A 25,862-nucleotide genomic window follows, 5' to 3' on the forward strand; every position below is an offset into this window, starting at 1 on the left:
GTCTCAACTACCGTCACTATATTGGCTCTTCGCCAATTGCCGCACGCGTGCCTCACCCTGGCTTTCCCTGGCGTATGGCTAAGGCTAGGGAAGGGAGGAGATGAGCACTAGTCGATCTCACTAAACTCTATAGACAACAAGGGTAAACAAACAGGGGGGAGATTGCTTAGCTTTAGATGAAGTCCAGACAAATGCACACTTGGCCTCAAGCTCCAGAGATGACGCAGTACTTCTCTTGCAAAGCCTTCACAAGTAGAAATGAATATAGCCGGCACCTCCCTCTCAGACACACCAGTTATTTATACACCCAGGCCAGAGAGCTAATTAGCCAGAGGGAGGTAGGAGCTAGGTCTTAGAGACAGCCTCTCATCTAAGATGTCTGTAATGCCAAACATAGAGATCTCCTGCAACCAACTGCAGGGTGACTACCTGTCACCTCTGATACACCCGTGACAGTAGGTCAAAGATTGTCATAAGATTGTACTCCCAAATTTTTTTGTCTCTCTGAGATTTGAAGTTACATTTTAATATAAGTAATTTCATGTCCACGATGCTGTGATCAGGGATAAAAAATGTTTGGCCACAGGTAGCTCTATTCTTTTTTCTTTTATTGGGTGGCGATGAGAATTCATCCTTGTTCTAAGTTTTTGCCCTGTCTTACCTACACACAAACACCCAGCTGAACATTTGGCACATATAATTAAGTACACTATATTAGATGTAATGCAGCTGAAAGCACCTGGGATCTTGTGGTCCTGATGCGGGTTGGGAATCTTTATCTTGTTAGTGGTCATTATAAATAGACATGTTTTACATTTTTTCTGGCTGCAGGGAAAAGTTCCTGTAGCTGTTGGAGAGGACTGCCTAAATCACAGAAGTGGGGGGTCTGGAAATATAGATTGCAATCGGGCATCTTTTTGTAATAATGGTTGTAATTTCCATGAAGCTCCCATTAGCACCTCCAGATTTGGATTTTAGGTGACTATGAGAGGCACCCAGTTGCTTTCTTGCTTAGTTTTGAAATGTAGATGATTCCTTGATAATCTGGTTTTCAATTGTTGTTTGGTGGTAGCCCTGGTTCAAAAAGGTGTTTCTGAGGCCACCAAGGTGTTTGCCTCTGTCCATAGGGTTGGAACATATCCAACATTATCGGATGGCCTGGCTGTAGCCAATAGAGATTATGTGTTTTGTATGGAAACGGACCCATTTAGGGGATGTTGGACGGTCAATTGGCTTCTGGTACATGGACGTCTCTATTTCATTGTTCTGTAACTTAATGATGGTGTCCAAAAAGTTAATTTCAGTACAGAAGTAGTTGAGTGTTAAGTTGATGGTGGGATGAAATTGATTAAAGTGTTCAAGAAACTTCTTTAGATGTTGCTCAGAATATGTCCAGATGATTAAACTATCGTCAATGTAACAGTAGTAGGCCAGAGGCCTGATGTGACAGGAGGACAAGAAGTCACACTCAAGCTTGGTCATGAAAATTTGCATACTGTTAAGCCATTATACTTCCTATTTCTGTACCAGTCTCCTGTAGAAATATGTGGTTATCAAATTCAAAGTAATTGTGGGTGAGGATGAATTTTGTAAGTTTCACCAAAAAGGTGAAACTATCCTCTCTGTCTGTTTGCTTTCCCTTCCAGCAGCTTTTTCCACAGTTAGGTTTCTGGGAGGTTATACTTGTTCCTTTTATTTTTGATTCTCCTTAGCTTGACTTCTTTGCCCTATATGAATGTGTTTTAGTTTCTCACCCACAGTTTTTGAATCTTACTTCACACTTTCCTTTCCACTTGTTGACAGTGTGTTGCGGCCTCCCCTCTGGTTCCTCAGGAGGTACAAGAAAACCCTCAATTGCCTACTACGAAGTTAGATCTGAGGTGGTTTTTTAAGTTGTGCAGCTAGGGTCTTTTTAGTCTATACAGAGACCAGTTGGGTGTAGTTGCGGCATTTTCCCGTGTGGGTTCTCCGGTGGCTATAAAGATGGGCTTTCTGGTTAAAACATTTTCCACATTCTGAACATGAAAATGGCTTCTCCCCTGTGTGAGTTCTCTGATGTTTGACAAGATTTGATTTCTTTGCAAAACGTTTCCCACATTCTGAACATGAAAATGGCTTCTCCCCTGTGTGAGTTCTCTGATGTGCAATAAGATTTGATTTATTTCCAAAACATTTCCCACATTCTGAACATGAAAAAGGCTTATCCCTTATGTGAGTTCTCTGATGTTTGACAAGATTTGATTTCCTTGAAAAACATTTTCCACATTCTGAACATGAAAATGGCTTCTCCCCTGTGTGGGTTCTTTGGTGTATTACAACATCTGATTCATGGTTAAAACATTTCTCACATTCTGAACATGAAAAAGGCTTCTCCCCTGTGTGAGTTCTCTGATGTTTGATAAGATGTGATTTCTCTGTAAAACATTTCCCACATTCTGAACATGAAAAAGGCTTCTCCCCTGTGTGAGTTCTCTGATGTGAATTAAGATGTGATTTACTTGCAAAACATTTCCCACATTCTGAACATGAAAATGGTTTCTCCCCTGTGTGAGTTCTCTGATGTTTGTTCAGATCTGATTTCCCTGTAAAACATTTTCCACATTCTGAACAGGAAAAAAGCTTCTCCCCTGTGTGGGTTCTCTGATGTACGATAATATTTGATTTCCTTGTAAAACATTTTCCACATTCTGAACAGGAATAAGGCTTCTCCCCTGTGTGAGTTCTCAGATGTCTGATAAAACTTGATTTCTCTGTAAAACATTTTCCACATTCTAAACATGAAAATGCCTTCTCCTCTGTGTGACTTCTCTGGTGATTAACAAGATCTGATTTCTGGTTAAAACATTTCCCCTGCTTGAAACAAAAAAATCTATTCTCTGCTGTGTACGTTTTTTGATGCTTAAGAAAAGACTTTTTGAGAAGACTATTTCCATATTCTGAACGTGAAAATGGTTTTGTTGCTTTTGGAGCAGTTTGTTTTTTAATGTCTCTTTTGTGACAATGATTTTCCTTAGTAGTCAGCAATGAATCAGAAGACAGGACCTGTTTTAAAGAATCAGATGACAAATCTTTGCTGTGAAGGGATGATGGTATATCTGGAGTAATGGCATTTACTTCACTTGTATCCTGTGGGATCTCAAGATCATCAGATTTAAAAATTGAAGATGTCAGCTGTCCCTCTGATCTCCTGGTACAGTCATCTGCCAAGAATAACACAAATTATTTTTTAATAAAATATCCTTGAATTTTAAATTTTTGAACATTTCTACTTAAAGTGTCTGTAGAAATGGCAAGTTATGTAAAAACATTGAATGATTTACCAAGACAATAACAGTTCACAGCCTAATATAAAACCTCATAGGATGAACCAGTGGAGCGTGGTGTTCAACTGTTTGTTCATTCTGGATCCTAAATATGGAATCAAAAGCCACCAAACAATGTTATGTAGGTGAAAATAATACCAATAAAAACTTCTACTCATCTCACAAAAAACAAGTCCCCACTCAGGTCCATCATCTGTCAGTGGAAAAACAGAGGTTTCCACATTATTAGTGTCTCAAAGGCTCTTGAAAAGCAACATGGCTTCCATAAACCAATCCAGCAATATCCACTCCCCCAAAGTCAGATCTCCCCCTCACTTCTGAGCCTTGCAGTGCACCCAAAACACATTTATCATCCATGTATTTGGCATTACTATAGTGAGAAGAACCCACTTAATTTACGGTGTGTGTCTCCTGGAGTACAATCTCGGCACTAGGTGTTGGGTAATAAAATGGCATATTTGCAATTTTCACTCTCCAACATCCACTGCGTGCTAATTTCCGGAAAGTGGCTGTGCAGTCAAAATAGTCACTACTCCTATAGATTAATTCACTGAGGGTTATAATATTCAAAATGGAGTCACTTTATGAGAATTTCTACTGCTCTGGTTTTCTGCCATTTTGTTATATTAGGGCTTCTGCAAATGGTGTGACCCATCTCCTCTGAGATCCGCTGCTGTGACGTCTGCTTCTTTCACCATACCTGTCCTCATTCATTCTGCAGAAAATCTGACTTTGTGGTGTATGTAATCAAATGCCCATGTTGTCTACTATTCGTAGGGGAAACTACTCAACACATCAGGGACCATATTGCCAGCCATAAATCCACGATTCTTTGCGGCAAAACCTTGTTACCACTATCCCATCATTTCTCCAGCGCCAGGCATGCAGTATCACAACTCAGGTTCCAGGTGATCGAACAAGTACCCAGATGAGGTGCTGGATACACACCCAAAAGACACTGACAGAGGGTCTCAACCATGAAATAGATTGGCTAACTTGATTATCTTTTTTTCAGACACACTAGATCAGCTCTACAACCTCTCCTATTCCTCCTCTCCAGGTGAGTTCCAGAAACCCCCTTCCTCTCTCCCCTGGCTTCCCCCTCCAATCTCAGTCTCCACCCCTTCCCCTCTCCCCTTCTCCTCACCCTCTTACACACAGCTCCCATATATCATTCTAGCAAACCTAATTACATACAAGGGGCATGGCCTCACACTATTTAGTTTCATACATTCCTTACACACCCCCCCCCATTATTCCTTTCATCCACGGCACTAATTGACCCAACCAGCACAATTTTATTCCCCCACCCAGATCAACCTCACTTTTGCCCCTCATCGATACGCCATGATGACAACATAACAGAACTGTGTATGTATAATAATTCACTAGCGCAGGAATAAGGCTGGAGATATACTAATGAGATACTAAAACATTTGTATATTTTATCAGTTTAAAATGGATTACACCACGAACGTGCCATAATAAGCACTTTTCTCTTCAAGTCATCCCTGGACTGTTTCCAGAGGTAATTGATTTAACTAAAAGTTACAATTCCTAATAAAATTATATGTTTTTTATTCTAACCTATTTTACCTTACCTATATTGTTTCTTTGATTCTCCAAGTCAAGGGACCAAAAAGATCACTTGGACAATCGTAACTCGCTTCCTATAAAGCTATCTACCAACATCCTCTTTTTCTTCCAGGTAGGTGTGGTACCACCAAACCCTTACCTGTAGACATAATTTTGGAATTAACTAATTTTCAATATTTTAGTTTTCTCTACCACCGAGAAAATACACCAACACAGAGGACCACTAACCATCCTTCCTTCCTCACCAGCAGGTAAGATCGGTTACTCCTCAATCAGACCTGCTATCTTCACACCACATTCTAAACCATTTGTCTTCAAACTAGGAAAGAAACTACTGAACCTCAACCGGACAAATTATCTGAAATACAGGAGGAAAATTACTATCCCACCACTCTACCCTCCACATTTGACCGTATCTCCGACAGGCTATATTTTATCCTATTTATGCCCCAGATTTTACTTTTGTAATGTATTTTAAACCAATACTAATACATTCGCATATTTTATCTCATTAGTATATCTCCAGTCTTATTCCAGCGCTAGTGAATTATTATACATACTTTGTACATTCACTTTCCCCGACAGTGTGAGGATACTGTCCCACTTGCTGCAGGAATAATAGGCCTACCTGCCAGCGCTACTCCTCTCTAAAAAAAATTACCATAACAGAACTATCGCATATAGCCTAACGCGCATGCGCAGTCTTCACCAGACGCCATGGATATGCTACATATGTGACACGGCCATACGGGGGGACAGGTCCGCCTCAACAGACCCACTCTCCCTGCCACATCACCTGCCGGTGATGCAACTTCCAGGGGGGGGGGGGAGTTTGAGCGCACGCACTTACGGTCTGGCGGTAATCACGGAAACATACATAAACCCTCCAACCGCAACAAGAGACAGATGCACAAGATGAAGGTGCGGGAGCGCCTGTTCACAGCTCCATTAAAGGTACCCACCCAGCACATTTTGAGCCGTCAGGCAAGCCACCTGGCCACAAGACTCTATACTGATCTGTTTGGGGACCTGTACTCCCTATATGTCTCTGCCCTGTTACTTAATAAGCTTTATTACTTATCTGAGTGGGGACCTATATTCCTCATATGTCTCTGCCCCATACCTAACATAACTTTATACGCATCTATTTGGTGACCCATTTTCCTTATGTCTCTGCCCTGATACCCAACTTCTTTACCACCTAAGCTCTATCATTCTTCTCCTTGGCCCTCCTCCGGCTCCTTTGCTCCTCCACTTAATCATTAATCTTTTTGCTTCCATTGTCCCATCTTTTTACCAATGACTTACCATGAGGCCAGAATATCAGCAATGCTTACCTGCAGGACGGATGTCCTAGAAGCCGCTGAAGATTGTCACACAATTACAAGTACATTCATGATGAGCATATGAAAGGCTCATATATATATATATTTACATATATACAGAAATTATATACAAGTGTCTTCACATTTATGTATTGTTTCTCTTTTTTCACAGCGACATTACGAATAAGACTCTGACAGGGTCGAAACATTAAAATTGATATGTGTCGCATATCCCTGCACCTTTTTAGGTCAGCGCTTATGTCTGAATCACCATATGTGAAATAAACTGTTTGCATACCAAAAGGATTGTGCGGTGAATCATTACCTACAGATATTCATCCTGCAGACTGCGCTGGTAATGGAGGAGACGTCAGAACCAGAAGCTCTGGAAGGCGCAGGCTCTGTCCAGCCACTAAGATTAGGGTTGCTGGGACCAGTAGTACCATCCAGTCTGGCAGTATGGGTGTGTGTGCTGTCCAGCTGGAGTAATCTGCGCCCTCCTTCAGAGAATTGGAAAGCACCGCACCCTACTAAAGCTGGAAGCATATTGCCGGAAGCTGCCAGATCCAGCCTTGTTCTCCTCTGGTTCAGTCCTCTGTGATCAGCTCCCGGCTTGTGGATTTGTTTCCTGTTGTGACCTCGGCCCGTTTACTGACTACTCTTGTGTCCTCTGATTTTGTATTTTCTCTGCCCTCCTAGTTCTGACCCGGCTACCTGACTATTCTTCTTCCCATCTCACACCACAGAACAGCAGGTAACACCAAGGCCCAAGCCTAGGGGTCTCTGTGTAAGTCCAGATCCATGTAAAGGGGTTAAAGAATGTTGAGCCAACCAATCCCTGGGCTCTAGAAAACAGAGGAGATAGTGCCAAACCTGTTCGTGGTGGCCATGTTTGAGCTGCCAGGTGACCATGAACAGTGCTCCCAATGTATTGTGTCTGCACACTATTCCAGCAAGATCTGCTTTCAAATAGCTAAATGGCGCTCCTTTCCTTCTTAACCTGCCATGTGCTCAGACAGTAGTGTACAACCGTATATAGGGTATTGTGCGATCAAGAGCCACCATGGGCAGCACGGTGGCTCTGTGGTTAGCATTGCAGCCTTAGAAAAATCCGGAATCCCCGGCGAAACGCGCGTCAGGGATGACTCCTAATAGTTTCATCAGACAGTATTATGCCATATTTGACCGCACTATAGAGTGCAGTGTTACAGTGCTGCATAAAACCAGATTTACCCTGTTTTAGCTGTCAGCTCTGTTAGATCTGACAGACTGTTGACATAGTTGAAATTGTCTCTCACGCTGATCATACCCACACACGTGTTGACAGCGTGGGAGAGGCCGATAGTGGCATATGCTAGCCGCATCTGATATCTAAATCGGCAGAAAGAGTGTTGGATCTCCTGCACAACCAGGAGATCGTGACTTAGTTGGATCGCTTGCTTCTCCTGCTGACCATCAATTCTTGTGCAGACAGCGTGAGAGAGACTGTCAGTGGCATAGCTGAGCCGCTTGTGCTCTTAAGCTGGCTAAGCCTGTTATATTGCCGGAGTTATTTCACTGCCGACAGCACTACTGGAGATGCGAGTGGAATTATTAAGGATCCATTACACAGATTGTGTGACAGGTGTAATAGTGTGCCCTCATAACCTCTGTACAAGGGCTCATTACACTTATATCTATCAGACCGGCCACACTTTTGAAGTCACTTTATAATATGGGGAGTGTATCCAACGGGCTAGGAGAATTTTTTACTATTGAATTCACACAGGAAAATTGATCCTTTATTTAATAAAATCTCTCCTGGCTGAGGATACTATCATAATTCAGCACACCCTTGATATAATCTATGGCATTCATTTTGTAAGCATAAACTCAGCCATCAATTATAAGGGACATTGGCTAGGGGCTTATTTTATTAATAATTTGATTCACCGTCTGACTATCAGTAATTTAGTGGATCAGGACTCCATTTATATAATCATGATCCATGATACATCCCTAATGGGATGTATGATTTACTAGGTTTTAATATTATTATTTCATAAAGAATTTCACTTTTACTCACACCCTTTTCCGTTTCCTAATTGTTTACTTGTAATTTGGTGGTGTTCACCTTTGTGAGTACTGTCTGATGAGATCAGACAATACTTTGACTATAGAATTGCAGCCTTGCAGCGCTGGGGTCCTGGGTTCAAATCCCACCAATGACAAAATCTACAAGGACTTTGTATGTTCTCCCCGTGTTTGCGTGGGTTTCTTCCGGGTTCTCCGGTTTCCTCCCACACTCCAAAGACATCCTGATAGGGAATGTAGATTGTGAGCCCCAATGAGAACAGTGCCGATAAGGTCTGTAAAGCGCTGTGGAATTAATGACGGTATATAAGCGAGTAAAATAAATAAATAAGCTGGAAAATAATTAGTAAGGTCCATTTGTTTCCTATTATCCTTTGTGAAGAATTCCAAAGTTATCACCATATAAAGTGACACACGTCAGATTTGAAAAATGGAGCCTGATTAGGAACACAAAACTGGCTGCGGAGTGCGAAGGAACCTGTGAAAAAAAATATTTTTTTTTATTCTATGTTACATCCCCAACAACAACCTATGTATAAGGGGAGAACTCCAACACTTAACCGGAGTTGGACTCATTTATGGTGGACCATTGGAGCTACTATGAGTCCTGAGCAGAACAGTAGAGAAAGTATTAGCGCCCCCATTTCAGGAGAGATTGTGCAGTAATCTGAATTCCTTAGGATCGAAAACATAATGGAATTTAGGACGTTGAGTGAATCCATGAAACCAGGGCTGGAGCCAACACATCTCCTGCAGGCGAGAATAAATGTATATTACAGCCATCAGCCACGCACAGCTTAGAGATATATCATGGCACAGGTGTAATGTTTTTTTATGTAGTTTATCGCAATCCTGTTTGAAGTTAGTTGGTTTTAAAATAAAGTGTAAAGTCAGGATAAAGGGAAACTCTGTAGTTATTGTACAGAAATTCACACTTGGCCCTCACTGCACATTTAATGTTGTCGATCATAAAAGTGAAGTTTGGCCAGAAAGACTGGACCTGGTCCTGTAGGGACCATATGAGGACATTCAGCAGCACAGAAGGGAGAGAAGGTAGATTCATCCAATAAGATATCAGGGATCTAGGAAGCCAACAGCATCATTACCCTCCGCTTTCTCTTACAGACCCATCATAATATTTTTCTTCAAGTGATTTTCTAACTTGTCAGCACATTCTACGCACGCTGTCATCTGGACAGGTAACGCTCAGCATCTTCTAATTCCAGGGGGTAGGTGGATCTTTCAGATTGTAAGTTCCATAGAAAAGAGCTTTCACAATTTCCCCAAGTAATTAGAACATTTTTCATATGGAGGCGAATGTTATGCTCTAGTGGCAAAATGGCGATCACACGATTATGATATGGCCAGACTACATCACCGATAAAGCAGCCATAGCTGGTGACAGAGAAGAATCTGTGACTTCTCTGCATTTAGTGGTCACTACTCACCTGGGTAGTCATATGTAGGAATCTCCTCTTTACTCCACTCATCACCCCTCACATATGTCTCTGTAGTATCAATATGGGTCAGATCTTCACCCTGAAACAAATATTGTAAAAGTCACAAACAGATGGAGAAGTCACATCTATGATCAGCTCTAATCCTGTCATCTCCACCGTTCTCATTACACAAGTATAAAACATATAATACTGGTGGATAAAACAAGACTGAGCACAAGACCTTCACAGCCATCTACACATCATAGGGGAGATCTCATGACACCTTCTCTCCATCTACCTGATGATCCTGAGGAACATTGGGATCTTCTTGTTTACAGTCCTGTGGAAGAAGAGGACGGGGACATCTCTCTGGTGTTGTCCTCTTACTGGATAGATCTGGAGGAAACACATACAGGGACTGAATTCATTCTTTACATACAGATAATTATAGGCCGTGTGTATTTACTCCTGTCTATTACCTGGTGATGTGAGGGGCTGGGGAACCTCCATCATGACGCCCTTGTACAGATCTTTGTGTCCTTCTAAATACTCCCACTCCTCCATGGAGAAATAGACAGCGACATCCTGACACCTTATAGGAACCTGACACATACAATGATACCGTCATCCCCCCAATCCCTTAATAGTGTTACTGTATAATGTCCCAGCATTCCCAGCAGTGTCACCTCTCCAGTCAGCAGCTCAATCATCTTATAGGTGAGTTCTACGATCTTCTGGTCATTGATGTCCTCATGTATCAAGGCTTGAGATGGAGGCCCTGTGATTGGGCTTAGGGGTCCTCCCCATCCCTCAGACACAGGATCCTGACAGCGCTCACTAGAGGTCTTCTTCACTACTGTGTAATCCTGGTTATGGAGAGACACATTAATAAATCTCACTATAGACATTTCCAGAGTCCTCACCTCTCCAGTTCTGTCCATCTGTTATTCCCATAGATAAGAATGATGTAATGTGACGTCATCAGAATCTCTCACCTCTCCAGTAAGCCGGAAGAGGATCTCTAGGGTGAGGTGTAATATCCTCTCCGCCATCTTGTCTCTGTCCATATCCATCCTTGATGGGTGATTCACAAAAATTCTGTCAATATAGAAGATGTCCACTGAGAGGATCTGATATTGTAGTGACCTAAATAGGAAGACAATGAGACGATGGAACATCATAAAGAATTCCGTGTAATAATACAATTACTGGACACAATAAGGGAAATATATCAGGAGATAGAAGGTGTAGATGTTGTATTCTCTAGTCTTGTATGGATTTGAACATAAGTTGAATTGCAGAAAAAGACATCTCCTCCATGCTCTCAATCACTGGCTAAGTTGAGCACTGCTTAGCCAACTGATTAGCGGTAGCTGTAATCAAAAGTACGCAGGAAATACAGAGACTGGTGGGGGACCCAAGCAGCAATGGTATTCTTATTGGTTTACAACATTCTGCTTTTTACCCTGTCATGTACTAATGAAACCTATATATTTTAGGCCACAGACAACAAGCAGTTTCTTCCTCGGAGTCTGCAGCTGAATAAGTTTCTCATAGACTTATCTTCCATAACGCTAATTATCGTCTCATTTACCGGCATTAGCAATACTACAGGAGATATTCATTACACGTGACATGAGAAATAACTACATGATGAGGATGACATCTTCTACTATAACTCCAGAAACATATTTGGCCAGAGTCCTTCACTGACTACATCACCACTAGTCATCTATATGAAAGTTTCCCATCTTTCCCAGGCTGTAATCTTTTTATCAAGTTAGATCTCATGTATAAAAGTTTGCTTGTAAGAACACCAACACAGGAGTGATTTGATGCTAATGTCTCCATGTACAGTGTTTTTTTTTTTCTGGATATGTCATAGAAAATATTAAAAATCTCTGAAGTTAATCGCCCCCCTCCCTCCTTCCCTCTGTCATTTGCAATCTGAGCTGACACTCTTAGGTGTAGGATTGTACAAATTACACTGGTCAACAAATTTTAACTTTTTTTCTGTTTCCTGTTTTAAAACATGTTGTCCACGTATTTTGAGGCGCTGATTTCAGAAATGTAAATCAGAATTTCGGTAGCATGTACCATTCCCGAGATATTTTAATTTTACGATTATGATTAGGACAGTACGTAGTGCATAATAAATTGGCACTTATATTAAACTTTTTATTTCAGAAGTGTATTTTTTGTAGAAATAAACAATGGAATTCATAATATGGACTCTCTTTATTATAATATACAGCACTTAAGTCCTGTCCAATCATGCACTGCATTAGTTGTGCACTCTCAGGCACGTCCAGACTCAACTGTCAGACTTTGGTCTATTTCCAAGTAGCATTATATAATAACAGCAGTAACGACGCTGTAATCTTCATGAGTTTCTTCTGTTTTGAGAAAATTTCATAAGGAGCAAAACTGTTTAATAAGTAATGAGTTGTAGAATGTCGCATCAATGTCGCAATAGTAGTGATCTCTTTTGTTATACATGTGGAGATTATACCCTTAAAGCCCAGAAAAGGAGTATAACTGCAGTTGTTAAGAAGACATAGGAGTTATATTTTGGATGCAAAATTTGTGACCAAGACAGAGCAAGGGCTACTCATATATGCTGCTCATCTTGCGCTACGAGTTTGAGGTCTTGGCTGAAGGGTGTGCGACCATAGATGCCGTTTGTCATTCCAATGATCGGGAGGGAGCAGAAGGACCATATAACCGATTCTTCCTTCGGCATGACGAATGTATCCGGTTTTTCCTTCTAAGAACAGGAGGTCTATTGAATATCCCAAGCTCGCTTCTGCAATTAGACCACTGGAACACGATGAAAGTCTGCCAGTTCCAAAACCACCGCCGGTGTGGAGAATAGAAGAGGGCGATGAAATGATGGTTGATTCATTAGAGATGGAATCTGCTGCTGATTCAGATTTCGAACCATCAATATCAACTGCTCCACGTTTAATATCTCAAGCAAGACTCAACGATCTGGTCAGAGATTTGGGTTTATCAAAGAGTCAGGCAGAACTACTTGGATCAAGGTTGCAAGGGTGGCATCTGTTGCAGCTAGGTACAGAAATTTCAGTATTTTGCAGTCGTCATGAAGATTTAACCAAATATTTCAGTCAACCTGACAGTCTCACTTTTTGCAGTGATATTACTGGATTGTTTTCTGTCCTTGGAGTTGACCATGACCCAAGAGAATGGCGACTGTTCATTGATTCATTGGCCTTAAGTTTTAAGGCTGTCTTGCTACACAATGGCAATGTCTACTCTTCGATACCTATCGGACATGTCGATCAGTATGAAGGAGACCTATGAGAATATGCAGATGCACATTCAATACTCAAGGTACAAATGGAATATATGTGGTGATCTCAAGGTAGTTGCAATTTTATTAGGTTTACAGATGGGATACACTAAGTACTGTTGTTTCCTTTGGGAATGGGACAGTCGCGCAAGAGACTCGCATTATATCAGGAAGGACTGGCCACTACGCAATAAATTTATTCCAGGGCAGAAGAATGTTAAACACGAACCATTGGTAGATGAAAAGATGATATTCCTTCCACCTTTGCACATCAAACTGGGATTAATGAAGAACTTTGTCAAAGCAATGTACAAGCAAACTGAAGTCTTTGCTTACTTGCGACAGAAGTTTCCATGCATCAGTGATGCAAAGATAAAAGAGGATGTTTTCATTGGCTCACAAATCCGAGAGCTAGTAAATGATAGTAAGGCTAAGTGCCCACGATGCAGAAATGCTGCATATTTTTTCCACATCTCCCTGGCAGGAAAAAAGCATGCGTTTTTTTACATACGTTTTTCCTGCCAGGTAGAAGCGCTTGTCAAGCGTTTCTGCATGCATTTCCGCATGCGGGTTATCAAGCTCTTTTCCAAGCGATTTTAGCATCACTTGGAAAAGTGCTTGACAACTTGATCACACTATATAAATCCATGCAACCGGCATGGATTTATATAGTGTGACCAAGTAATAGTAAAAAAAAAAAGAATAAGAATGGTAAAAAATAAAAATTATACTTACCTTCCGATGGCCCCCGGTCTCCTCAGCGATGCGACCGGTGTATTGGGCAGCTCGCGATGGTCTAAAAGGACCTTCCATGAGCCGCCCAACACACCGGACGAATCGCTGAGGAGACCGGGGGCCACCGGAAGGCAAGTATAATCTTTATTTTTTATTTTAAATTCTTTTTTTCACAGGTACTATGGTACCCGGGTCTGCTTGAAAAACGCATAGTGGGCATGCAGCCTTTCTTTGATGGTCTTCTGCATGGTGCAGAACATGTAGCATGGTCGGCCTTCAAGAATGTCGTTTTCAACTTTCTAGGCAACTACAAGGTGCCAAACTATGCTGAACAGTTTGAAAGTTTTCTTCAGGCTTACAAGTCAATGAAGTGCAACATATCACTTAAAATACATTTCCTTCATTCACACATTGACTTTTTCCCAACAAACCTAGGCACTGTAAGTGATGAACATGGTGAAAGGTTTCATCAAGACATTTCCCAGATGGAAAAAAGGTACCAGGGGAGGTGGAGGCCCTCGATGCTGGGTGACTATTGTTGGAATCTTGCCTGTGAATTATGGGACAGTGATTATAAAGAAAATCAATGGCAAAACATTTCTAAACTTGATCGCTGTTTCTGACTTTTGAATTCGGAATATCACATGCCACCACAAATTTGACAGTATTCAATGCATACATAATTGCATTTTTCTCAAAAATCTTACGTGATAGAGCAATTCTGAAGTTATTTCTCAGCATGACAATTCCGATAAGATTCACCCAATTTCATGCCGGAAACAAAAGCCTTATTGAACAGTGTTACCTATAGTGTGAAGTGAACCAGCCTAATCAACATGCAGGCCGTCCCTTGTGAAGTAAGAGGATTAAAGTAGACACCTCACAAGGTTTTCCAGTAAGACAAACAGCTGACAGTCTCCAAGACTTAGACAAGAAACTAATACCAGTAGGAAATTGAATGTGGCCAAACAGTGAATCAGCTTAATTAACATGCAAGAGGTTCTTGTAGGGAAAAGACTATGAGGATGTGTATTGTGCATAGACAAAGAGTGCAGATTAACCTATCTGTTCAGACAGGAAAAGGTCTATCAAGGATAAAAGGGATCTCTCACACTCTTTAGAAATAGCCATGTTCACCCAGCATACACATTCCTTTCATCAGCAGAGCTTCAGCAGTCAGGAAGTCTCCGAATGAAAATATAGAATATTAGAATTTACAAAAATCTGATATTAATGACACATACATTTCCAGCACCGGGGCTAGCCAGAGAAAAGGATACATATTTTCTCATAACTGTAGCCCCTCTGCCAATGAGCCATAAAGGCACAGTGGCCACATAACTGACAACAGCTATGCCATTTTTGGTCTCTAAGTAAAAATAAAATCCTGATGGAAAGTATGGTGTCAATCTACAACTTCTGCGATCATCCAGAGAGGCGTTATCACATAAGTTGGGGATTCCATAAAATCATGAAGTGCTGAGACCAGCCCACAACCTGGTCCATGTATGAGAGATACACATCATGTATGCAGGAACCCCCATTTACAAAATGGCCATTTGAAGTGCTCTCCTTCAGCTAAACTGAATCGTCTCTGCGATCGGTGTAGCAAGTTCTCTTGTTAATCCCTTTTATTTTCTGTAACTATATGCTGTAGGTACTGTGGGAGTATTTTATCTAGAGGCTTAATGACCGCGGTCACCGCTACGACCGGGCCTAGCCAATGCTAGCCCCTGTTTCAGCTAGATGTGTGTCCTCGGACACACATTCATACCAACATAGTAATGTAGGTTGAATAAAGACCTAGGTGAATCCAGTTCAACCTTCCTTATCTTTTTATACATCCTACAGTCTTGTTTGCTTTTGTGGCTGCTGCTTGACATTAAGTACTGCTGCTCAGCTTACTTGTACCCAGAATACCCAAGTCCTTCTCCTGTTCTGTAGTCCCAAGTATACTCCCATATAATGTATATGCAGCAACAGAATTACTCCGACCTAGTTGCATTACTCTACATTAAACCTCATCCGCCAAGTGTTTGCCCATTCAGTCATCTTATCCAGATCGTTCAGCAATATCATAATGTCAAGATCAGATTTTAACATTCTACATAGTTTGATGTCGTCAGCAAAAACTGACACTTTACTCTCAATCCCATCCCCAAGGTCATTAATAAAGAGGTTAAAAAGAATCGGTCCTCGTTCAGATCCCTGCGGCACCCCACTGCTGACTATATCCTAAAATGTAGTATATCCCTCCATGTTTGTCACCCAGTCATGGCTTTCATCCAGCTAGGTTTCCGTAATACCCACAACATCGTATTCTGTGACCGATATAAGAGTCTCCAGTTCATTCATTTTGTTTGCGAGACTTCTTGCATTTGCCAGCAGACATTTAATATTATTAGCACATTTATTACACCTACTCAGCTCCCTACTTTCCTTGCATATCCCAGCCCCTCCTAGATCCTCATTCACCCTACTACCTCACTCCCATCTTGTCCGTGTGCCACAATACACGCTGCCGACCAATCAGAGGCCATCAGATGAAGTCAGCGTACACGTGACTAGAGGCGCATGGAAGTGACATCATGCGCTCCAGTCGCTTGCACGCTGAAGTCAGCAGCCAGCTCCATAAAAATATGCAGCGCGACAGAGTGAAGGCGAGTATAATGTGTTGTTTTTTTTTTAAATCAATGAGTACATGGTACCCTAGGCCATAGTACTACATGCACGACTGTGGGCTGTGCATTACGTTACATGCACGACTGTGGGCTGTGCATTACGCTACATGCACGACTGTGGGCTGTGCATTACGCTACATGCACGACTGTGGGCTGTGCATTACGCTACATGCACGACTGTGGGCTGTGCATTACGCTACATGCACGACTGTGGGCTGTGCATTACGCTACATGCACGACTGTGGGCTGTGCATTACGCTACATGCACGACTGTGGGCTGTGCATTACGCTACATGCACGACTGTGGGCTGTGCATTACGCTACATGCACGACTATGGGCTGTGCATTACACTATATGGAGGACTATGGGCTGTGCCTTACGCTACATGGAGGACTATGGGCTGTGCCTTACGCTACATGGAGGACTATGGGCTGTGCATTACGCTACATGGAGGACTATGGGCTGTGCATTACGCTACATGGAGGACTATGGGCTGTGCATTACGCTACATGGAGGACTATGGGCTGTGCATTACGCTACATGGAGGACTATGGGCTGTGCATTATGCTACATGGAGGACTATGGGCTGTGCATTATACTATATGGAGGACTATGGGCTGTGCATTATACTATATGGAGGACTATGGGTTGTGCATTATACTATATGGAGGACTATGGGTTGTGCATTATACTATATGGAGGACTATGGGTTGTGCATTATACTATATGGAGGACTATGGGCTGTGCATTATACTATATGGAAGACTATGGGCTGTGCATTATACTATATGGAAGACTATGGGCTGTGCATTATACTATATGGAAGACTATGGGCTGTGCATTATACTATATGGAAGACTATGGGCTGTGCATTATACTATATGGAGGACTATGGGCTGTGCATTATACTATATGGAGGACTATGGGCTGTGCATTATACTATATGGAAGACTATGGGCTGTGCATTATACTGTATGGAGGACCATGGGGAGTGCATTATACTTCTGCTATGGGGTCCCATGACTTCTAAGTTCGTACATGGTAAGTATAAGGCTATGTGCCCAAGATGCAGAAATGCTGCATATTTTTTCCGCTTCTCCCTGGCAGGAAAAAGGCGTGCTGTTTTTACATGCGTTTTTCCCGCCAGGTAGAAGCGTTTCTCAAATGTTTTTGCATGCATTTCTGCATGCAGGTTATCAAGCGCTTTTCCAAGCGATTTTAGCATCACTTGGAAAAGTGCTTGACAACTTGTTCACACTATATAAATCCATGCAACAGGCATGGATAGTAGTGTGACCAAGTTAGTTAAAAAAAAAAAAAGAATAACAATGGTAAAAAATAAAGAAGATTATACTTTCCTTCCGATGTACTCCCGGTGTTTGGTCTGCTCCGTCCGGTGTCTTGAGCGGCTCCCGGTGGTGTGAAGGACCTGTGATGACGCCATTGAGTCATGTGACAGGTCACATGACTCAATAACGTCATGGCAGGTCAGTCACAACAACGCAACCCATACAGCAGACCAGACGGAGCGGAGAAAACACCGGGAGGACATCGGAAAGTAAGTAGAATCTTTTTTTTTTTTATTTTAAATTCTTTTTTTTACAGGTTCTATGGCAGGGTTCCCCAACTCCAGTCCTCAGGACCCACCAACAGGTCATGTTTTCAGGATTTCCTTAGTATTACACAGGTGATGGAATTATTGCCTGTGCAGGTGATGCAATTATCACCTGTGTAATACTAAGGAAATCCTGAAAACATGACCTGTTGGTGGGCCTTGAGGACTGGAGTTGGGGAACCCTGTTCTATGGTACCTGGGTCTGGAGGAGAGTCTCCTCTCCTCCAGACCCGGGTACCATCCGCACATTGAACCGTGTGATATCAGCATGTGCAGATGCAGTGATGCGGATGTCATGCGGTCCAATGCAAGTCAATGGCGGCGATTACGCTGCGTGTTTGCAAAATTAATGGACATGTTGCGTATTTTTCCGCAATGATAATCCGCAGCGGAAATTTCCGCAGCATGTACACAGCACATGCGGATTATCATGGGGGAACATGGGGCAAGTATTACCAAGAGTTTTATAAGTGTTTTCGCTGCAGAAATTCTGGAGCAAAAACGCTTGAAAAACGCATAGTGGGCACGCAGCCTAGGGCTGCGTGCCCATGATGCGTTTTTGGTGCGTTTTTTGGTGCAGATTTGCAGCGCAGAAAAGACATTCTGCAAGTTCTGTGCACATGGTCAGGATTTTTTCTGCGCGGATTTAACTCGCAGAAAAAATCCTGACATGACCAATTATTGTGCGTTTCTGCATGCAGATTTGCCTATACAATGCAAATGCATTGGGAAAAAAAAAAAAAAGCGTCAAAAACGCATGTAAAAACTGCATGCGTTTTTCTGCCAAGGAGATACAGAAATGCTCAGGAAAATTTCTGCTTCATTTCTGCATTGTGGGCACTAAGCCTAAGGGTCCGTGCCCACGATGCGTTTTTCAAGCGTTTATGCTGCGGAATTTTTGCAGCGGAAACGCTCGGGAAACGCTTGGCAATCCTTCCCCCATGGTCCCCAATGGAATTCTGCACTTTCAATGCCCATGCTGCGGGTTTTTCCACAGCGTTTTTGATGCGCTCAAAAATCAGCAGCATGTCCATTATTTGTGCGCTTACGCATGCAGAATTGCCATCTAAAATACATTAGAAAACGCATGGCAAATCCACATGTGCAAAACGCGCGAAAAACGTGTGTCAAATTCCGCATGTGTTTTTCCGGGCAAGGAGATGCAGAAATGAAGCAGAAATTTTCTGCATCGTGGGCACATAGCCTTATAGTTCATTTTTTTTTCTATACATTAAACGGGGGATATATATACCAAGATAGGGGACATATCAGGATGAAGGGGGAGGGGAGGGTCAGTCGAAATCTTTGCACCGGGGCCCATCAGACCCTACTTACACCACTGATTATAAGGTGTGTGTGTGGGGGGGGGGGATTATGGCACTATGGGAACATTATACTGTGTGAGGGCATCATACATACTCCATAAGGGGCATAATGGGGGCATTACACTGTGTGGGGGCATCATACATACTGCATAAGGAGCATAATGGGGGCATTACACTGTGTGAGGGCATCATACATACTCCATAAGGGGCATAATGGGGGCATTACACTGTGTGGGGGCATCATACATAATGCATAAGGGGCATAATGGGGGCATTACACTGTGGGGGGCATCATACATCCTGCATAAGGGGCATAATGGGGGCATTACACTGTGTGGGGGCATCATACATCCTGCATAAGGGGCATAATGGGGGCATTACACTTTGTGGGGGCATCATACATCCTGCATAAGGGGCATAATGGGGGGCTTTACACTGTGTGGGGGCATCATACATACTGCATAAGGGGCATAATGGGGGCATTACACTGTGGGGGGCATCATACATCCTGCATAAGGGGCATAATGGGTCATTACACTGTGTGGGGGGCATCATACATCCTGCATAAGGGGCATTACACTGTGTGGGGCATCATACATCCTGCATAAGGGGCATAATGGGGGCATTACACTGTGTGGGGGCATCATACATACTGCATAAGGGGCATAATGGGGGCATTACACTGTGTGGGGGGCATCATACATCCTGCATAAGGGGCATAATGGGGGCATTACACTGTGTGGGGGCATCATACATACTGCATAAGGAGCATAATGGGGGCATTACACTGTGGGGCATCATACATAATACATTTAAGGGCATACTGGGGGCATTACACTGTGGGGCATCATACATAATACATTTAAGGGCATAATGGGGGCATTACACTGTGTGGGGGCATCATACATCCTGCATAAGGGGCATAATGGGCGCATTACACTGTGTGGGGGCATCATGCATCCTGCATAAGGGGCATTACACTGTGTGGGGGGCATCATACATACTGCATAAGGGGCATAATGGGGGCATTACACTGTGTGGGGGATCATACATACTGCATAAGGGGCATAATGGGGGCATTACACTGTGTGGGGGATCATACATACTGCATAAGGGGTATAATGGGGGCATTACACTGTGGGGGGGCATCATACATCCTGCATAAGGGGCATAATGGGGGCATTACACTGTGTGGGGGCATCATACATCCTGCATAAGGGGCATAATGGGGGCATTACACTGTGTGGGGGCATCATACATCCTGCATAAGGGGCATAATGGGGGCATTACACTGTGTGGGGGCATCATACATCCTGCATAAGGGGTATAATGGGCGCATTACACTGTGTGGGGGCATCATGCATCCTGCATAAGGGGCATTACACTGTGTGGGGGGCATCATACATACTGCATAAGGGGCATAATGGGGGCATTACACTGTGTGGGGGATCATACATACTGCATAAGGGGCATAATGGGGGCATTACACTGTGTGGGGGATCATACATACTGCATAAGGGGTATAATGGGGGCATTACACTGTGGGGGGGCATCATACATCCTGCATAAGGGGCATAATGGGGGCATTACACTGTGTGGTGGCATCATACATCCTGTATAAGGGGCATAATGGGGGCATTACACTGTGGGGCAGTAAAGGGGCCCTGTACTATGAGAACAATACGTTTCCTCCCTTCCTGTCTCCATAGTTGGGTCGTATGTATCTATTACAGGAAACAGAACAAAAACCTTATGATTCTTATAAAGGGGCAACACAAGACCCCAAAAGAGTCTCCGTGCTGAAGGGGTTAATGCCCCCTGCGCCCAGTAATGGGGGTCTCCACATACCTCCACCTGCAGAGCCGCCACCACATATATGGCTGCTCTGTGCGCACAGGAGCTGTGATGAGGTCACAGGAGGGGAGGAGTCAGGGGTCACATGATCAGGGGCCTCAGTGGATGCAGGACTCTGCTGTGCTGGTTGTCATGGTGCTGGATGAGCTGAAGTTTATGTGTGGGGTCAGGAGGGGTTTACAGTGTGGATGTAGCAGAGCCGCGTGTGTACGAGGTGTACGGAGCAGAGCCGCGCGTGTACGAGGTGTACGGAGCAGAGCCGCGTGTGTACGAGGTGTACGGAGCAGAGCCGCGTGTGTACGAGGTGTACGGAGCAGAGCCGTGTGTATACGAGGTGTACGGAGCGGAGCCGCGTGTGTACCAGGTGTACGGAGCGGAGCCGCGTGTGTACGAGGTGTACGGAGCGGAGCCGCGTGTGTACGAGGTGTACGGAGCGGAGCCACGTGTGTACGAGGTGTACGGAGCGGAGCCGTGTATGTACGAGGTGTACGGAGCTGAGCCGTGTGCGTACGAGGTGTACGGAGAGGAGCCGTGTGCGTACGAGGTGTACGGAGCGGAGCCGTGTGCGTACGAGGTGTACGGAGCGGAGCCGCGCGTGTACGAGGTGTACGGAGCGGAGCCGTGTGTGTACGAGGTGTACGGAGCAGAGCCGTGTGCGTACGAGGTGTACGGAGCAGAGCCGTGTGTGTACGAGGTGTACGGAGCGGAGCCGCGTGTGTACGAGGTGTACGGAGCAGAGCCGTGTGCGTACGAGGTGTACGGAGCAGAGCCGTGTGTGTACGAGGTGTACGGAGCGGAGCCGCGTGTGTACGAGGTGTACGGAGCAGAGCCGCGCGTGTACGAGGTGTACGGAGCAGAGCCGCGTGTGTACGGAGCGGAGCCGCGTGTGTACGGAGCGGAGCCGCGTGTGTACGAGGTGTACGGAGCAGAGCCGCGCGTGTACGAGGTGTACGGAGCAGAGCCGCGCGTGTACGAGGTGTACGGAGCGGAGCCGCGTGTGTACGAGGTGTACGGAGCGGAGCCGCGTGTGTACGAGGCGTACGGAGCGGAGCCGCGCGTGTGCGAGGTGTACGGAGAGGAGCCGTGTGTACGAGGTGTACGGAGCGGAGACGCGCGTGTGCGAGGTGTACGGAGAGGAGCCGTGTGTACGAGGTGTACGGAGCAGAGCCGTGTGCGTACGAGGTGTACGGAGCAGAGCCGTGTGTGTACGAGGTGTACGGAGCGGAGCCGCGTGTGTACGAGGTGTACGGAGCAGAGCCGCGTGTGTACGAGGTGTACGGAGCAGAGCCGCGCGTGTACGAGGTGTACGGAGCAGAGCCGCGTGTGTACGGAGCGGAGCCGCGTGTGTACGGAGCGGAGCCGCGTGTGTACGAGGTGTACGGAGCAGAGCCGCGCGTGTACGAGGTGTACGGAGCAGAGCCGCGCGTGTACGAGGTGTACGGAGCGGAGCCGCGTGTGTACGAGGTGTACGGAGCGGAGCCGCGTATGTACGAGGCGTACGGAGCGGAGCCATGTGTGTACGAGGTGTACTTAGCGGAGCCGCGTGTGTACGAGGTGTACGGAGCGGAGCCGCGTGTGTACGAGGTGTACGGAGCGGAGCCGCGTGTGTACGAGGTGTACGGAGCAGAGCCGCGTGTGTACGAGGTGTACGGAGCGGAGCCGCGCATGTGCGAGGTGTACGGAGAGGAGCCGTGTGTACGAGGTGTACGGAGCGGAGACGCGCGTGTGCGAGGTGTACGGAGAGGAGCCGTGTGTACGAGGTGTACGGAGCAGAGCCGTGTGCGTACGAGGTGTACGGAGCAGAGCCGTGTGTGTACGAGGTGTACGGAGCGGAGCCGCGTGTGTACGAGGCGTACGTAGTGGAGCCGCGCGTGTACGAGGCATTCGTGCGGAGCCGCGCGTGTACGAGGCGTACGGAGCGGAGCCGCGCGTGTACGAGGCGTACGGAGGGAGCCGCACGTGTACGAGGCGAGCGGAGCTGGCCGTGTACGAGGCGTACGGAGCGGAGCCGTGCGTGTACGAGTCGTGCGGAGCGGAGCCGGGCGTGTACGAGGCGTGCGGAGCGGAGCCGGGCGTGTACGAGGCGTACGGAGCGTAGCCGGGCGTGTACGAGGCGTACGGAGCGGAGCCGCGCGTGTACGAGGTGTACGGAGCGGAGCCACGTGTGTACGAGGTGTACGGAGCGCAACCGCGCGTGTACGAGGTGTACGGAGCGCAACCGCGCGTGTACGAGGTGTACGGAGCGGAGCCGCGCGTGTACGAGGTGTACGGAGCAGAGCCGCACGTGTACGAGGCGAGCGGAGTCGGGCGTGTACGAGGTGTACGGAGCGGAGCCGTGCGTGTACGAGGCGTGCGGAGCGGAGCTGGGCGTGTACGAGGCGTGCGGAGCGGAGCCGGGCGTGTACTAGGCATACGGAGCGGAGCCGGGCGTGTACGAGGCGTACGGAGCGGAGCCGGGCGTGTACGAGGCGTACGGAGCGGAGCCGCGCGTGTACGAGGCGTACGGAGCGGAGCCGCGCGTGTATGAGGCGTACGGAGCGGAGCCGGGCGTGTACGAGGCGTGCGGAGCCGGGCGTGTACGAGGCGTGCGGAGCGGAGCCGGGCTTGTACGAGGCGTGCGGAGCGGAGCCGGGCATGTACGAGGCGTACGGAGCGGATGCTGCCCCTCTCCAGGAGCGATCACAGCAGCACGGCATGAGACGTTCTTGTACTACACAGACTGTCTTGTCAGAACACAGCTCGTCAGGACATAGCCTTGACCTCCAGCGACAGCCGGACAGTCCCATTGGATCGGGGACGGTTGGGAGGTTTCTGTATATAAGTTGTGGGTGATAATTGTAGAATTATTAATGTCTCAGCATAAAAGGATGGACCTGAGTGTTTGTGCCGGGGTCCACATGCATGGAGGGGTTGAGGCGGTGCTGGCTGTATTATGCAGACGGCATCTGCCTGTAACAGTAGTAACCAGAAACTACTAGAAACTCTGCACCAAAATGAAGCAAATCCTTATTCTGGGACCTTCGCCTTGTACGTAACACCCCCGGATCCGGTACAAGCCGGGCAGATGTTCTCATTCATGTCATTTTCTGCTTAAGGTTCTGCGGTTTTCTGGCCAACTATAAAAAAGAAAAAGCGTAAAACAATATTTGTTTCTGCTGCATTGACATAAGTACAATCTTTCATTACATATAAATCTATTACACGTCGGGTCAATGCTGTAAAGGACAGTAAAGTGCCAGGGTTGTCGTTGTGGTTTTTGGGTCTCTCTACTTCCCTCCCAAAAATGCAATCAGAAACTTGTTACTACTGATCTCTCCACAAGAAGAAGCCGACAACTCCATCAATGGGATCATTTTATAAAATTAGGTCTTCGCAAGATGAAAATGGTCTCACAAACCACATTTTTTTTTTAAATGTTCATAAAAAAAACCAAACAAACAAAAATAATAATAACCTTACTTTGATTTTTTCCCCATTTTTCAATACTTTATGTGCTAAATTGAATGTTGAAATTCCAGACAACAACTAGTCCCACAAAACACAAGCCCTCCGTCTATGTGAATGAAAAAACAAAGTTATATTTATGGGGAAAAGGGAGGAAAAAAACAAAAAATTGCTCTTGTCAGAATAATGTAATTGCTATATATATATTTTTTTAAAATTGAATAATTTTACCCCAAAATTGTGATCTGTTATAATATTATCATTCTTCATGCGAGATTAATCATTAGTCTGTGAATAAATCCAAACATCTGGGAGATGTAGAACAATATATCTGTGATTCTCTTCTGCCAGGATAAGCGCCTCCTTTCTGTCCTTTCTGTGATGGAGAAAACGCTTGAAAGATTCAGAAAGTCCGATGAGTTTTTGGAGCTTATTGTAAAGGGTCTTAATGACGACCTGGGAAAGAAACCACCAGAAACAAAGGATCCAACCAGGTAAGTTCTAATGATCCCATCTGATAAAATGATCAGCTTTATTTCCATGGGATTGTTCTGTAGGAGAGATGGGACCTGCAGCATTTTGATCCTGAACTTCACTATGTATAGATGTAGCAAAGCTTCATGTGACAATTCACACAGCGCATTGATAAATTGTCTCAGAAGGTTAGCTCTCATAACAGAATTAAGATCACTTATAGTGGAACTAAACTTACAATTTATTTTCAGAATTGTGAAAATTCTGGCACTTTGCAAAGCACTTCATTAGTTTCTTTGGCGTCATATCCATAAAATGATGATATTAAAGTGGCCTCCAGACCCTGCTTTTCCCCAGTGCAGGAGCGTTGCTGGGGTCCTAAGAGATCAGGGACCCCAGCCCCAAAGTACATGTTTCCCCATATAACCTCCCTGCCACTTAAAAGAGGATTTATACATATATAATTACAGTATACCACTGCTGCTAATCTAAAATACATTATACAAAGACCAATATTCCCAAAATTACTACTATACAAGGCCAAAATGATCCTGCTACACAATGTCCTCTACCATCACCACCACACAGTGAGTCCATATATGAGAGAAAACCCCGCAGGGTAAAAGACCATCAAAGGAGTCCAGGGAGTATAAAATCTATCATA

General features: G+C 45.0%; 1 protein-coding gene across 1 annotated transcript; it reads right to left on the bottom strand.

The window, feature by feature from the left end:
• Positions 1 to 15: 15 nt before the first annotated feature.
• LOC141230948 (uncharacterized) lies at positions 16 to 21,350 on the bottom strand. The gene is made up of 7 exons (XM_073667642.1): positions 21,275 to 21,350; positions 10,752 to 10,902; positions 10,443 to 10,622; positions 10,236 to 10,359; positions 10,055 to 10,152; positions 9,766 to 9,856; positions 16 to 3,200 (listed from the first exon to the last, which is right to left on the bottom strand). Exons 1-7 carry the CDS (start codon positions 21,298 to 21,300, stop codon positions 1,918 to 1,920), a joined length of 1,953 nt encoding a protein of 650 aa, XP_073523743.1. The 5' UTR covers positions 21,301 to 21,350; the 3' UTR covers positions 16 to 1,917.
• Positions 21,351 to 25,862: the final 4,512 nt, after the last annotated feature.

The sequence above is a fragment of the Phyllobates terribilis genome, unplaced genomic scaffold (genome assembly GCF_046119375.1).
Source record: "Phyllobates terribilis strain yellow unplaced genomic scaffold, ASM4611937v1 Scaffold_500__1_contigs__length_1315687, whole genome shotgun sequence".
In the NCBI taxonomy this organism is placed as follows: domain Eukaryota; kingdom Metazoa; phylum Chordata; class Amphibia; order Anura; family Dendrobatidae; genus Phyllobates; species Phyllobates terribilis.